We start from the raw sequence: 17,500 nt of genomic DNA, 5'->3' as shown, positions 1-17,500 counted from the left end.
TGTTACATGGTTAGTATATTTTTATGTTTTACTTAGGCTAATAATGTTTATTACAGTATGGATCTGAAGGAAGTGTGAAACCCCCCCCCCCTCTCTCTCTCACACACACACACCTACCTACAGGACAGCTCATCGCTGATCCAGTTCGTGACTAGGGGTAATGTGAGAGTGGACGGGAGGGCCATAGAGGTACCGCAGGGGCTATCAGAAGACACTTCAGTAAGTATATCACTCTTGATAGATTTACTCCTGCAAAGCGCTGAATATCAAATCAAATCCAATTTTATTTGTCACATACACATGGTTAGCAGATGTTAATGCGAGTGTAGCGAAATGCTTGTGCTTCTAGTTCCGACAATGCAGTAATAATCTAACAAGTAATCTAACTAACAATTCCAAAAAAATAAAAAAAACTACTGTCTTATACACAGTGTAAGGGGATAAAGAATATGTACATAAAGATATATGAATAAGTGATGGTACAGAGCAGCTTAGGCAAGATACAGTAGATGGTATCGAGTACAGTATATACATATGAGATGAGTATGTAAACAAAGTGGCATAGTTAAAGTGGCTATATATACAGTAAGAGTCAATCAGTGTGTTGGGTCAGGTTCGGCATGCAGTAGACACATCATGTCTGTGAGACATTCTAACAGCCAGTTTATTGCTGTGATGTTCCTCGGCCAGCCCTGAGGGGTGAATCTAGAAGCTGAATCTAGTGGAAATTGAAGCCTGGGGAGCAGCTGGAGGCAGGACGCCAGATCAACCTGGATGTCATGGGGGTGAGGCAGGGTTGTATTTGGGGGTCCTCAGCTGTGGTCCTCAAGGACAAGGTCTCCTCAGAGACAGCAGGGTATCACACACACACACACACACACACACACACACACACACACACACACACACACACACACACACACACACACACACACACACACACACAGGGCAAGCCTCTGTGTGGAGTGATTAGATGTGCCTGTGGAGCAGTGGAATGAAGTGATGAGCACTCTGCATCCCCTTATCCTCGATGCTCTCAGCTGATTACGGTGATGACCCTAGCTCGCAGCTCCATCTCCTGACTTAGGCCCCACCGCGCTGCTGCCTCTCCTGACCTCTAGGCCCCCAGCTCGCTGCTCGACCCCCAGGCCACAAGAAGAGCTTGGCTAGCTTCAGCCGCTAAATCAGACGATACTGTGAATGTGTCCATTCACAACTGCTCTCCCAGCACTTAGTGACCACTTTAATTTTCCACAGCAACACCTCCCCACCCCCCCGTCTGGTCAGTTCACTACCACAAACCATTAGAGATTTTAGTGAATTCAGTAGCCCTGGTCGATCAGCAGCTCTGAAGTCCCTAGAGAAAGCTTTGTGGTCCCTTGGTGCCTTGGTTTGTGACGAGGCTCTCTTTCAATTCCCAGCCTGCTACTTATCAACAGCTGATGAGATATAGTTTATCCCCCGTGTCATGCAAACAGGCCCCGGTAAATGTGGTAAAGGATAGGAGAATAAAAATAATCTACTCTATGAGTTATGAGCTCATTGACTCGATTGAAATGGTTCCTTACGTTTTAGTACCCGTAAACATTTGTTCAATATTGACAGCTCAGCACAAACTGAGCTGGAGTCAGTCAGACAACGGATCAGAATGTAACATACTGTATGCTTCCAATGCACACACGCACATACTCTTAACTAAACATGTTACAGTTTGAAGAGGTGTAATTCTTCCATATTCCATTTTGCTATGCACCATATTGGAATGCTGTGTTATTGTGGGTGCCTGATGTCTTAGGAGGAAGGATTTCCAGCCCAGACCCTGACCTACAACCCAGACCCTGACCTACAGCCCAGACCCTGACCTACTACCCAGACCCTGACCTACAACCCCCTGAGACCCCCTGACCTACAACCCAGACCCTGACCTACAACCCAGACCCTGACCTACAACCCAGACCCTGACCTACAACCCAGACCCTGACCTACAACCCAGACCCTGACCTACAACCCAGACCCTGACCTACAACCCAGACCCTGACCTACAACCCAGACCCTGACCTACAACCCAGACCCTGACCTACAACCCAGACCCTGACCTACAACCCAGACCCTGACCTACAACCCAGACCCTGACCTACAACCCAGACCCTGACCTACAACCCAGACCCTGACCTACAACCCAGACCCTGACCTGACAACCCAGACCCTGACCTACAGCCCAGACCCTGACCTACAACCCAGACCCTGACCTACAGCCCAGACCCTGACCTACAACCCAGACCCTGACCTACAACCCAGACCCTGACCTACAACCCAGACCCTGACCCACAGCCCAGACCTGACCTTACAACCCAGACCCTGACCTACAACCCAGACCCTGACCTACAACCCAGACCCTGACCCACAGCCCAGACCCTGACCTACAACCCAGACCCACAGCCCAGACCCTGACCTACAACACAGACCCTGACCTACAACCCAGACCCCCTGACCTACAACCCAGACCCTGACCCACAGCCCAGACCCTGACCTTACAACCCAGACCCACAGCCCACACCCTGACCTACAACCCAGACCCACAGCCCAGACCCTGACCTACAACCCAGACCCACAGCCCAGACCCTGACCTACAACACAGACCCACAGCCCAGACCCTGACCTACAACCCAGACCCACAGCCCAGACCCTGACCTACAACCCAGACCCACAGCCCAGACCCTGACCTACAACACAGACCCACAGCCCAGACCCTGACCTACAACCCAGACCCACAGCCCAGACCCTGACCTACAACCCAGACCCACAGCCCAGACCCTGACCTACAACCCAGACCCACAGCCCAGACCCTGACCTACAACCCAGACCCACAGCCCAGACCCTGACCTACAGCCCAGACCCTGACCTACAACCCAGACCCTGACCCACAGCCCAGACCCTGACCTTACAACCCAGACCCACAGCCCACACCCTGACCTACAACCCAGACCCACAGCCCAGACCCTGACCTACAACCCAGACCCACAGCCCAGACCCTGACCCCAGACCCTACAACACAGACCCACAGCCCAGACCCTGACCTACAACACAGACCCACAGCCCAGACCCTGACCTACAACACAGACCCACAGCCCAGACCCTGACCTACAACACAGACCCACAGCCCAGACCCTGACCTTACAACCCAGACCACAGACCACACCCAGACCCTGACCTACAACCCAGACCCACAGCCCAGACCCTGACCTTACAACCCAGACCCACAGCCCAGACCCTGACCTACAACCCAGACCCACAGCCCAGACCCTGACCTACAACCCAGACCCACAGCCCAGACCCTGACCTACAACACAGACCCACAGCCCAGACCCTGACCTACAACACAGACCCACAGCCCAGACCCTGACCTACAACACAGACCCACAGCCCAGACCCTGACCTACAACACAGACCCACAGCCCAGACCCTGACCTACAACACAGACCCACAGCCCAGACCCTGACCTACAACACAGACCCACAGCCCAGACCCTGACCTACAACCCAGACCCACAGCCCAGACCCTGACCTACAACCCAGACCCACAGCCCAGACCCACCTAGCCCAGACCCTGACCTACAACACAGACCCACAGCCCAGACCCTGACCTACAACACAGACCCACAGCCCAGACCCTGACCTACAACACAGACCCACAGCCCAGACCCTGACCTACAACACAGACCCACAGCCCAGACCCTGACCTACAACCCAGACCCACAGCCCCCCTGACCTACAACACAGACCCACAGCCCAGACCCTGACCTACAACACAGACCCACAGCCCAGACCCTGACCTACAACCCAGACCCACAGCCCAGACCCTGACCTACAACACAGACCCACAGCCCAGACCCTGACCTACAACCCAGACCCTGACCTACAGCCCAGACCCTGACCTACAACCCAGACCCTGACCTACAACCCAGACCCTGACCCACTGCCCAGACCCTGACCTACAACCCAGACCATGACCTACAACCCAGACCCTGACCTACAACCCAGACCCTGACCCACAGCCCAGACCCTGACCTACAACCCAGACCCTGACCCACAGCCCAGACCCTGACCTACAACCCAGACCCAGACCCTGACCTACAACCCAGACCCAGACCCACAGCCCAGACCCTGACCTACAACCCAGACCCAGACCCACAGCCCAGACCCTGACCTACAACCCAGACCCAGACCCACAGCCCAGACCCTGACCTACAACCCAGACCCACAGCCCCTGACCTACAACACAGACCCAGACCCACAGCCCAGACCCTGACCTACAACCCAGACCCAGACCCACAGCCCAGACCCAGACCCACAGCCCAGACCCTGACCTACAACCCAGACCCACAGCCCAGACCCTGACCTACAACCCAGACCCTGACCTACAACCCAGACCCTGACCTACAACCCAGACCCTGACCCACAGCCCAGACCCTGACCTACAACCCAGACCCTGACCCACAGCCCAGACCCTGACCTACAACCCAGACCCAGACCCTGACCTACAACCCAGACCCAGACCCACAGCCCAGACCCTGACCTACAACCCAGACCCAGACCCACAGCCCAGACCCTGACCTACAACCCAGACCCAGACCCACAGCCCAGACCCTGACCTACAACCCAGACCCACAGCCCAGACCCTGACCTACAACCCAGACCCAGACCCACAGCCCAGACCCTGACCTACAACCCAGACCCAGACAGCCCAGACCCAGACCCACAGCCCAGACCCTGACCTACAACCCAGACCCACAGCCCAGACCCTGACCTACAACCCAGACCCTGACCTACAACCCAGACCCTGACCTACAACCCAGACCCTGACCCACAGCCCAGACCCTGACCTACAACCCAGACCCTGACCCACAGCCCAGACCCTGACCTACAACCCAGACCCACAGCCTCAGACCCTGACCTACAACCCAGACCCAGACCCACAGCCCAGACCCTGACCCACAGACCTGAGTACAAATCATAATATTTGAGATGCTTCAATACTTTGAGAGTATGCTCTAGCCTGCCTAAACTGTCAGATGGGCAGGCTTTGCAGTTTTGGGACTCCTCTATTGAGCCAGGCAAGCTCAATCAAGCACAGATCAAGTATTTATTTTTCATTTTCTTATATTTCAAATAGTATTTGAACCCAGATCTGTCACAAACCCAGACAGACCTGCATCAGAATTGAAAGTACTTACAGTACTTTAAAAAATATATTTTACCTTTTATTTAACTAGGCAAGTCAGTTAAGAACAAATTCTTATTTACAATGATGGCCTAGGAGCAGTGGGTTAACTGCCTTGTTCAGGGGCAGAATTACATATTTTTACCTTGTCAGCTCGGGATTTGATCCACCAACCTTTCGGTTACTAGTCCAACGCTCTAACCACTAGGCTACCTGCCACCCCTTACATAGCTTAGTTTACAGTACTTAGCTTATCATAATTACTTATAAGTACCTATTTACAGTACTTAGCTTAGCTTACGATGCTTAGCTTACAGTACTTACAGTGCTTAGCTTACAGTACTTACAGTACTTATCTTATCTCACAGTACTTACATTACTTAGCTCATCTTAGTGTTTAGCTTACAGTACATACAGTACTTTGCTTATCTTACAGTACTTTGCTTATCTTACAGTACTTATAGTACTTACAGTACTTAGCTTATCTTACAGTACTTAGCTTATCTTTTATTTAAAAAATGTATTTCTCCTTTATTTAACCAGGTAGGCCAGTTGAGATCAAGTTCTCATTTACAACTGCGACCTGGCCAAGACAAAGCAAAGCAGTGCGACAAAAACAACAACACAGAGTTACACATAAACAAACGTACAGTCAATAACACAATAGAAAAGAAAAATCTATGTACAGTGTGGGCAAAGAGAAGAGAAGAGTAGGGAGGTAGGCCATTTCATTTACACTGTCAATATTATCTGTGACCATATAAGATTAGAATGATGTTGCAATGGTTGGATTGATTTAATTTGTGTTTTGAAATGTGTTCACATGTACAATGAAAGAACTATACATTTCAAATGTGTATGGTTAACAGACATGGATCAAAGCTGTTTACCAGCCTGGAGATAGAACCTGATTACCAGTCTGGAGATGGTAGCCGTTTTTCAGTCTGGAGATGGTAGCCGTTCCTCGGTCTGGAGATGGTAGCCGTTCCTCGGTCTGGAGATGGTAGCCGTTCCTCGGTCTGGAGATGGGAGCCGTTTCTCGGTCTGGAGATGGGAGCCGTTTCTGGAGATGGGAGCGGTCTGGAGATGGGAGCCGTTTCTCGGGCTGGAGATGGGAGCCGTTCCTCGGTCTGGAGATGGGAGCCGTTCCTCGGTCTGGAGATGGGAGCCGTTTCTCGGGCTGGAGATGGGAGCCGTTCCTCGGTCTGGAGATGGGAGCCGTTCCTCGGTCTGGAGATGGGAGCCGTTTCTCGGTCTGGAGATGGGAGCCGTTCCTCGGTCTGGAGATGGTAGCCGTTTCTCGGGCTGGAGATGGGAGCCGTTTCTCGGGCTGGAGATGGGAGCCGTTCCTCGGTCTGGAGATGGGAGCCGTTTCTCGGGCTGGAGATGGGAGCCGTTTCTCGGGCTGGAGATGGGAGCCGTTCCTCGGTCTGGAGATGGTAGCCGTTTCTCGGGCTGGAGATGGGAGCCGTTCCTCGGGCTGGAGATGGGAGCCGTTTCTCGGGCTGGAGATGGGAGCCGTTCCTCGGTCTGGAGATGGTAGCCGTTTCTCGGGCTGGAGATGGTAGCCGTTTCTCAATCTCTCAGTCCTAGTTTTGATGCGTCTGTACTTTCTCTACCTTCTAGATGGTAATGGGGTAAACAGTCCGTGGCTCGGGGGAATGAGGTCCTTGCTGATCTTCGTGTGTGTGTGTGAGTGTTCAGGACGTTGAGGTCATATAAATCCTGTGCTCTGTTCTGTTTCCCTCACTGACATGGTTTGAGTGTCTGTATCAAAGTGTGTTTGAATGTGAGACTTTTTTTTCCTGAGTCTGTATCAAACTGTTTTAATGTAATCCTAGATGGGAATCTGTGTGAATGTCTCTGTGTCCAATGGAATCATGTGTTCCAGCTGTTACCTTGAATTTCCAGTCTTTCACAACTGCATTGCTCTGGAAATTTAGGATAGTAGTAAGTATGTGTAATACTCTAGGACCATGCCTCAGAACTACCTGGCCTGATGACTCCTTGCTGTCCCCAGTCCACCTGGTCGTGCTGCTGCTCCAGTTTCAACTGTTCTGCCTGCAGCTATGGAACCCTGAGTTTCTGTATAGCACTTTGTGACATCGGCTGATGTAAAAGGGGCTTTAGAAATACGTTTGATTGATATCTCAGAAATATAGACTTTTAAATGTGTTGGTATAAATATTTGTGTTTGACTGTAATCTTGTTCTTTTAGCTGGTGTTCCAGGTGCACCACAGCCACGAGGCAAGGGCCGTTTCTCGGCTGTGTGTCTCTAGGTGTTTCTGTGTTTGAGGCTACGTTTGACTGTAGTGCCATTGTGTTTCAGCTGGTGTTCGAGGCGCTCCACAGCCAGGAGCCAAGAGGATATGTTGTTGGTTGGATCATTGCCATCAGCCTGCTGGTGGGAATACTCATCTTCCTACTGCTGGCTGTGCTGCTCTGGAAGGTAACACACACACACACTCTCTGTCACACACACACACACTCTCTCTGTCTCTCTCACACACACACACACACACACACACACACACACACTGGCTCGGGGAATGAGGTCCTTGCTGATCTTCGTGTGTGTGTGTGAGTGTTCAGGAAGGTCATATAAATCCTGTGCACACACAGCAAATAGTGTGGACTATACCATGTAATTTCCTTGTTATTGGGAGGTCCATGTTTTTGTTCCTCATATTGTTGGTAGACTATAGCCTAGAATACCTCCCCTCTACTGTAACTGGTCATTAGACTATAGCCTAGAACACCTCCCCTCTACTGTAACTGGTCATTAGACTATAAGCTAGAACACCTCCCCTCTACTGTAACTGGTCATTAGACTATAACCTAGAACACCTCCACTCTAACTGGTCGTTAGACTATAACCTAGAACACCTCCCCTCTACTGTAACTGGTCATTAGACTATAAGCTAGAACACCTCCCTCTACTGTAACTGGTCATTAGACTATAGCCTAGAACACCTCCCCTCTACTGTAACTGGTCATTAGACTATAAGCTAGAACACCTCCCTCTACTGTAACTGGTCATTAGACTATAAGCTAGAACACCTCCCTCTACTGTAACTGGTCATTAGACTATAACCTAGAACACCTCCACTCTAACTGGTCGTTAGACTATAACCTAGAACACCTCCACTCTAACTGGTCGTTAGACTATAACCTAGAACACCTCCCCTCTAACTGGACATTAGACTATAACCTAGAACACCTCCCCTCTAACTGGACATTAGACTATAACCTAGAACACCTCCCCTCTAACTGGACATTAGACTATAACCTAGAACACCTCCACTCTAACTGGTCATTAGACTATAACCTAGAACACCTCCTCTAACTGGACATTAGACTATAACCTAGAACACCGCCCTCTACTGTAACTGGTCATTAGACTATAACCTAGAACACCTCCACTCTACTGTAACTGGTCATTAGACTATAACCTAGAACACCTCCACTCTACTGTAACTGGTCATTAGACTATAACCAAGAACACCTCCCCTCTACTGTAACTGGTCATTAGACTATAAGCTAGAACACCTCCCTCTACTGTAACTGGTCATTAGACTATAGCCTAGAACACCTCCCCTCTACTGTAACTGGTCATTAGACTATAAGCTAGAACACCTCCCCTCTACTGTAACTGGTCATTAGACTATAAGCTAGAACACCTCCCTCTACTGTAACTGGTCATTAGACTATAAGCTAGAACACCTCCCCTCTACTGTAACTGGTCATTAGACTATAACCTAGAACACCTCCACTCTAACTGGTCATTAGACTATAACCTAGAACACCTCCACTCTAACTGGTCGTTAGACTATAACCTAGAACACCTCCCCTCTAACTGGTCGTTAGACTATAACCTAGAACACCTCCCCTCTAACTGGACATTAGACTATAAGCTAGAACACCTCCCCTCTACTGTAACTGGTCATTAGACTATAACCTAGAACACCTCCACTCTAACTGGTCGTTAGACTATAACCTAGAACACCTCCCCTCTAACTGGACATTAGACTATAACCTAGAACACCGCCCCTCTACTGTAACTGGTCATTAGACTATAACCTAGAACACCTCCACTCTACTGTAACTGGTCATTAGACTATAGCCTAGAACACCTCCACTCTACTGTAACTGGTCATTAGACTATAACCTAGAACACCTCCACTCTACTGTAACTGGTCATTAGACTATAACCTAGAACACCTCCCCTCTAACTGGTCATTAGACTATAGCCTAGAACACCTCCACTCTACTGTAACTGGTCATTAGACTATAGCCTAGAACACCTCCACTCTACTGTAACTGGTCATTAGACTATAGCCTAGAACACCTCGACTCTACTGTAACTGGTCATTAGACCATAGGCTAGAACACCTCCACTCTACTGTAACTGGTCGTTAGACTATAACCTAGAACACCTCCACTCTACTGTAACTGGTCATTAGACTAAAGCCTAGAACACCTCCATTCTACTGTAACTGGTCGTTAGACTGTAACCTAGAACACCTCCCCTCTACTGTACCTGATCATTAGACTATAACCTAGAACACCCCCTCCAACTGGTCATTAGACTATAACCTAGAACACCCCCCTCCAACTGGTCTTTAGACTATAGCCTAGAACACCTCCCCTCTACTGTACCTGATCATTAGACTATAACCTAGAACACCTCCCCTTTAACTGGTCGTTAGACTATAACCTAGCACACCTCCACTCTACTGTCACTGGTCGTTAGACTATAACCTAGAACACCTCCACTCTAACTGGTCATTAGACTATAACCTAGAACACCTCCACTCTAACTGGTCGTTAGACTATAACTTAGAACACCTCCCCTCTAACTGGACATTAGACTATAACCTAGAACACCTCCCCTCTACTGTAACTGGTCATTAGACTACAACCTAGAACACCTCCCCTCTCACTGGTCATTAGACTATAACCTAGAACACCTCCACTCTACTGTAACTGGTCATTAGACTATAGCCTAGAACACCTCCCCTCTACTGTAACTGGTCATTAGACTATAACCTAGAACACCTCCACTCTACTGTAACTGGTCATTAGACTATAGCCTAGAACACCTCCCCTCTACTGTAACTGGTCATTAGACTATAACCTGGAACACCTCCACTCTAACTGGTCGTTAGACTATAACCTAGAACACCTCCACTCTAACTGGTCGTTAGACTATAACCTAGAACACCTCCACTCTAACTGGTCATTAGACTATAACCTAGAACACCTCCCCTCTAACTGGACATTAGACTATAACCTAGAACACCTCCCCTCTACTGTAACTGGTCATTAGACTATAACCTAGAACACCTCCACTCTACTGTAACTGGTCATTAGACTATAGCCTAGAACACCTCCCCTCCACTCTAACTGGTCATTAGACTATAACCTAGAACACCCCCTTCCAACTGGTCATTAGACTATAACCTAGAACACCTCACCTCTAACTGGTCATTAGACTATAACCTAGAACACCTCCCCTCCAACTGGTCATTAGACTATAGCCTAGAACACCTCCACTCTACTGTAACTGGTCGTTAGACTATAGCCTAGAACACCTCCACTCTACTCTAACTGGTCATTAGACTATAACCTAGAACACCTCGACTCTACTGTAACTGGTCATTAGACTACAACCTAGAACACCCCTCTCCAACTGGTCATTAGACTATAACCTAGAACACCTCCCCTTTAACTGGTCGTTAGACTATAACCTAGAACACCTCCCCTCTACTGTAACTGGTCATTAGACTATAACCTAGAACACCTCCCCTTTAACTGGTCATTAGACTATAACCTAGAACACCTCCCCTCTACTGTAACTGGTCATTAGACTACAACCTAGAACACCTACCCTCTCACTGGTCATTAGACTATAACCTAGAACACCTCCACTCTACTGTAACTGGTCATTAGACTATAGCCTAGAACACCTCCCCTCTACTGTAACTGGTCATTAGACTATAACCTGGAACACCTCCACTCTAACTGGTCGTTAGACTATAACCTAGAACACCTCCACTCTAACTGGTCATTAGACTATAACCAGAACACCTCCCCTCTACTGTAACTGGTCATTAGACTATAACCTAGAACACCCCCCTCCAACTGGTCATTAGACTATAACCTAGAACACCTCCCCTCCAACTGGTCATTAGACTATAGCCTAGAACACCTTCACTCTACTGTAACTGGTCGTTAGACTATAGCCTAGAACACCTCCACTCTACTGTAACTGGTCATTAGACTATAACCTAGAACACCCCCTCCAACTGGTCATTAGACTATAAGCTAGAACACCTCACCTCTAACTGGTCATTAGACTATAAGCTAGAACACCTCACCTCTAACTGGTCTTTAGACTATAACCTAGAACACCTCGACTCTACTGTAACTGGTCATTAGACCATAGGCTAGAACACCTCCACTCTACTGTAACTGGTCATTAGACTACAACCTAGAACACCCCTCTCCAACTGGTCATTAGACTATAACAAAGAACTCCTCCCCTCTACTGTACCTGATCATTAGACTATAACCTAGAACACCTCCCCTTTAACTGGTCGTTAGACTATAACCTAGCACACCTCCACTCTACTGTCACTGGTCGTTAGACTATAACCTAGAACACCTCCCCTCTAACTGGTCATTAGACTACAACCTAGAACACCTCCCCTCTACTGTAACTGGTCAATAGACTATAACCTAGAACACCTCACCTCTAACTGGTCGTTAGACTATAACCTAGAACACCTCCCCTCTACTGTAACTGGTCATTAGACTATAGCCTAGAACACCTCCCTCTACTGTAACTGGTCAATAGACTATAACCTAGAACACCTCACCTCTAACTGGTCGTTAGACTATAACCTAGAACACCTCCCCTCTACTGTAACTGGTCATTAGACTATAACCTAGAACACCTCCCCTCTGACTGGTCATTAGACTATAACCAAGAACACCTCCCCTCTGACTGGTCATTAGACTATAACCTAGAACACCTCCACTCTACTGTAACTGGTCATTAGACTATAGCCTAGAACACCTCCACTCTACTGTAACTGGTCATTAGACTATAACCTAGAACACCTCCCTCTACTGTAACTGGTCGTTAGACTATAACCTAGAACACTTCCACTCTACTGTAACTGGTCATTAGACTATAACCTAGAACACCTCCACTCTACTGTAACTGGTCATTAGACTATAACCTAGAACACCTTGACTCTACTGTAACTGGTCATTAACCTAGAACACCTCCACTCTACTGTAACTGGTCGTTAACCTAGAACACTTCCACTCTACTGTAACTGGTCATTAGACTATAACCTAGAACACCTCCACTCTACTGTAACTGGTCATTAGACTATAACCTAGAACACCTTGACTCTACTGTAACTGGTCATTAACCTAGAACACCTCCACTCTACTGTACCTGGTCGTTAACCTAGAACACCTCCACTCTACTGTAACTGGTCATTAGACTATAGCCTAGAACACCTCCCCTCTACTGTAACTGGTCAATAGACTATAACCTAGAACACCTCACCTCTAACTGGTCGTTAGACTATAACCTAGAACACCTCCCTCTACTGTAACTGGTCATTAGACTATAACCTAGAACACCTCCCCTCTGACTGGTCATTAGACTATAACCAAGAACACCTCCCCTCTGCTGTAACTGGTCATTAGACTATAACCTAGAACACCTCCACTCTACTGTAACTGGTCATTAGACTATAGCCTAGAACCCCTCCACTCCACTGTAACTGGTCGTTAGACTATAACCTAGAACACCTCCCCTCTGACTGGTCATTAGACTATAACCTAGAACACCTCCCCTCTACTGTAACTGGTCATTGGACTATAACCTAGAACACCTCCCCTCTACTGTAACTGGTCATTGGACTATAACCTAGAACACCTCCCCTCTACTGTAACTGGTCATTAACCTAGAACACCTCCACTCTACTGTAACTGGTCGTTAACCTAGAACACTTCCACTCTACTGTAACTGGTCAATAGACTATAACCTAGAACACCTCACCTCTACTGTAACTGGTCATTAGACTATAACCTAGAACACCTTGACTCTACTGTAACTGGTCATTAACCTAGAACACTTCCACTCTACTGTAACTGGTCATTAGACTATAGCCTAGAACACTTCCACTCTACTGTAACTGGTCATTAGACTATAACCTAGAACACCTCCACTCTACTGTAACTGGTCATTAGACTATAACCTAGAACACCTTGACTCTACTGTAACTGGTCATTAACCTAGAACACTTCCACTCTACTGTAACTGGTCATTAGACTATAGCCTAGAACACCTCCCTCTACTGTAACTGGTCAATAGACTATAACCTAGAACACCTCACCTCTAACTGGTCGTTAGACTATAACCTAGAACACCTCCCTCTACTGTAACTGGTCATTAGACTATAACCTAGAACACCTCCCCTCTGACTGGTCATTAGACTATAACCAAGAACACCTCCCCTCTGACTGGTCATTAGACTATAACCTAGAACACCTCCACTCTACTGTAACTGGTCATTAGACTATAGCCTAGAACACCTCCACTCTACTGTAACTGGTCGTTAGACTATAACCTAGAACACCTCCCCTCTACTGTAACTGGTCATTAGACTATAACCTAGAACACCTCCACTCTACTGTAACTGGTCATTAGACTATAACCTAGAACACCTTGACTCCACTGTAACTGGTCATTAACCTAGAACACCTCCACTCTACTGTACCTGGTCGTTAACCTAGAACACCTCCACTCTACTGTAACTGGTCATTAGACTATAACCTAGAACACCTCGACTCTACTGTAACTGGTCATTAGACCATAGGCTAGAACACCTCCACTCTACTGTAACTGGTCGTTAGACTACAACCTAGAACACCCCCCTCCAACTGGTCATTAGACTATAACCAAGAACACCTCCCCTCTACTGTACCTGATCATTAGACTATAACCTAGAACACCTCCCCTCTACTGTAACTGGTCATTAGACTATAACCTAGAACACTTCCACTCTACTGTAACTGGTCATTAGACTATAACCTAGAACACCTCCACTCTACTGTAACTGGTCATTAGACTATAACCAAGAACACCTCCCCTCTACTGTACCTGGTCGTTAACCTAGAACACCTCCACTCTACTGTAACTGGTCGTTAGACTATAGCCTAGAACACCTCCACTCTACTGTAACTGGTCATTAGACTATAGCCTAGAACACCTCGACTCTACTGTAACTGGTCATTAGACCATAGGCTAGAACACCTCCACTCTACTGTAACTGGTCGTTAGACTATAACCTGGAACACCTCCCCTCTACTGTACCTGATCATTAGACTATAACCTAGAACACCCCCTCCAACTGGTCATTAGACTATAACCTAGAACACCCCCCTCCAACTGGTCATTAGACTATAACCAAGAACATCTCCCCTCTACTGTACCTGATCATTAGACTATAACCTAGAACACCTCCCCTCTAACCGGTCGTTAGACTATAACCTAGAACACCTCCCCTCTACTGTAACTGGTCATTAGACTATAACCTGGAACACCTCCACTCTAACTGGTCGTTAGACTATAACCTAGAACACCTCCACTCTAGCTGGTCATTAGACTATAACCTAGAACACCTCCCCTCTAACTGGACATTAGACTATAACCTAGAACACCTCCCCTCTACTGTAACTGGTCATTAGACTACAACCTAGAACACCTCCCCTCTCACTGGTCATTAGACTATAACCTAGAACACCTCCACTCTACTGTAACTGGTCATTAGACTATAGCCTAGAACACCTCCCCTCTACTGTAACTGGTCATTAGACTATAACCTGGAACACCTCCACTCTAACTGGTCGTTAGACTATAACCTAGAACACCTCCACTCTAGCTGGTCATTAGACTATAACCTAGAACACCTCCACTCTAACTGGACATTAGACTATAACCAAGAACACCTCCCCTCTACTGTAACTGGTCATTAGACTATAACCTAGAACACCTCCACTCTACTGTAACTGGTCATTAGACTATAACCAAGAACACCTCCCCTCTACTGTAACTGGTCATTAGACTATAACCAAGAACACCTCCCCTCTACTGTAACTGGTCATTAGACTATAACCAAGAACACCTCCCCTCTACTGTAACTGGTCATTAGACTATAACCAAGAACACCTCCCCTCTACTGTAACTGGTCATTAGACTATAACCAAGAACACCTCCCTCTACTGTAACTGGTCATTAGACTATAACCAAGAACACCTCCCTCTACTGTAACTGGTCATTAGACTATAACCTAGAACACCTCCCCTCTACTGTACCTGATCATTAGACTATAACCTAGAACACCCCCTCCAACTGGTCATTAGACTATAACCTAGAACACCCCCCTCCAACTGGTCTTTAGACTATAGCCTAGAACACCTCGACTCTACTGTAACTGGTCATTAGACCATAGGCTAGAACACCTCCACTCTACTGTAACTGGTCATTAGACTATAACCTAGAACACCCCCCTCCAACTGGTCATTAGACTATAACCTAGAACACCTCCCCTCTACTGTAACTGGCCATTAGACTATAACCTAGAACACCTCCACTCTACTGTAACTGGTCATTAGACTATAGCCTAGAACACCTTGACTCTACTGTAACTGGTCATTAGACCATAGGCTAGAACACCTCCACTCTACTGTAACTGGTCGTTAGACTATAACCTGGAACACCTCCCCTCTACTGTACCTGATCATTAGACTATAACCTAGAACACCCCCCTCCAACTGGTCATTAGACTATAACCTAGAACACCTCCCTCCTGTAACTGGTCATTAGACTATAACCTAGAACACCCCCCTCCAACTGGTCATTAGACCATAGGCTAGAACACCTCCACTCTACTGTAACTGGTCATTAGACCATAGGCTAGAACACCTCCACTCTACTGTAACTGGTCGTTAGACTATAACCTGGAACACCTCCCCTCTACTGTACCTGATCATTAGACTATAACCTAGAACACCCCCCTCCAACTGGTCATTAGACTATAACCTAGAACACCCCCTCCAACTGGTCATTAGACTATAACCAAGAACACCTCCCCTCTACTGTACCTGATCATTAGACTATAACCTAGAACACCTCCCCTCTAACCGGTCGTTAGACTATAACCTAGAACACCTCCCTTCTACTGTACCTGATCGTTAACCTAGAACACCTCCACTCTACTGTAACTGGTCATTAGACTATAGCCTAGAACACCTCCACTCTACTGTAACTGGTCATTAGACTATAGCCTAGAACACCTCGACTCTACTGTAACTGGTCATTAGACCATAGGCTAGAACACCTCCACTCTACTGTAACTGGCCGTTAGACTATAACCTAGAACACCTCCACTCTACTGTAACTGGTCATTAGACTAAAGCCTAGAACACCTCCATTCTACTGTAACTGGTCGTTAGACTATAACCTGGAACACCTCCCCTCTACTGTACCTGATCATTAGACTATAACCTAGAACACCCCCCTCCAACTGGTCATTAGACTATAACCTAGAACACCCCCCTCCAACTGGTCATTAGACTATAACCTAGAACACCTCCCCTCTAACCGGTCGTTAGACTATAACCTAGAACACCTCCCCTCTACTGTACCTGATCATTAGACTATAACCTGGAACACCTCCACTCTAACCTAGAACACCTCCACTCTAACTGGTCATTAGACTATAACCTAGAACACCTCCACTCTAACTGGTCGTTAGACTATAACTTAGAACACCTCCCCTCTAACTGGTCATTAGACTATAACCTAGAACACCGCCCCTCTACTGTAACTGGTCATTAGACTATAGCCTAGAACACCTCCCCTCTACTGTAACTGGTCATTGGACTATAACCTAGAACACCTCCCCTCTACTGTAACTGGTCATTGGACTATAACCTAGAACACCTCCCCTGTACTGTAACTGGTCATTAGACTATAGCCTAGAACACCTCCCCTCTACTGTAACTGGTCATTGGACTATAACCTAGAACACCTCCCCTCTACTGTAACTGGTCATTGGACTATAGCCTAGAACACCTCCCCTCTACTGTAACTGGTCATTGGACTATAGCCTAGAACACCTCCCCTCTACTGTAACTGGTCATTGGACTATAACCTAGAACACCTCCCCTCTAACTGTTCGTTAGACCAGA

At 47.4% G+C, this 17,500-nt stretch overlaps 1 protein-coding gene across 1 annotated transcript in view; it reads left to right on the top strand.

Annotated features, from left to right (window-relative positions):
- The window catches only part of LOC112238315 (integrin alpha-9-like), a 166,294-nt gene that overhangs the window by 141,151 nt on the left and 7,643 nt on the right, over nucleotides 1-17,500 (top strand). Inside the window, exons 26-27 of the mRNA XM_042327389.1 lie at nucleotides 124-219; nucleotides 7,551-7,670. Coding sequence (XP_042183323.1) covers nucleotides 124-219; nucleotides 7,551-7,670 — 216 coding nt within the window. The remainder of the gene's footprint in view (nucleotides 1-123; nucleotides 220-7,550; nucleotides 7,671-17,500) is intronic.

The sequence above is a fragment of the Oncorhynchus tshawytscha genome, linkage group LG01 (genome assembly GCF_018296145.1).
Source record: "Oncorhynchus tshawytscha isolate Ot180627B linkage group LG01, Otsh_v2.0, whole genome shotgun sequence".
Lineage (NCBI taxonomy): Eukaryota > Metazoa > Chordata > Actinopteri > Salmoniformes > Salmonidae > Oncorhynchus > Oncorhynchus tshawytscha.
The sequence above is the reverse complement of the archived record's forward strand: the minus strand, read 5'-3'. Positions and strand labels throughout refer to the sequence as shown.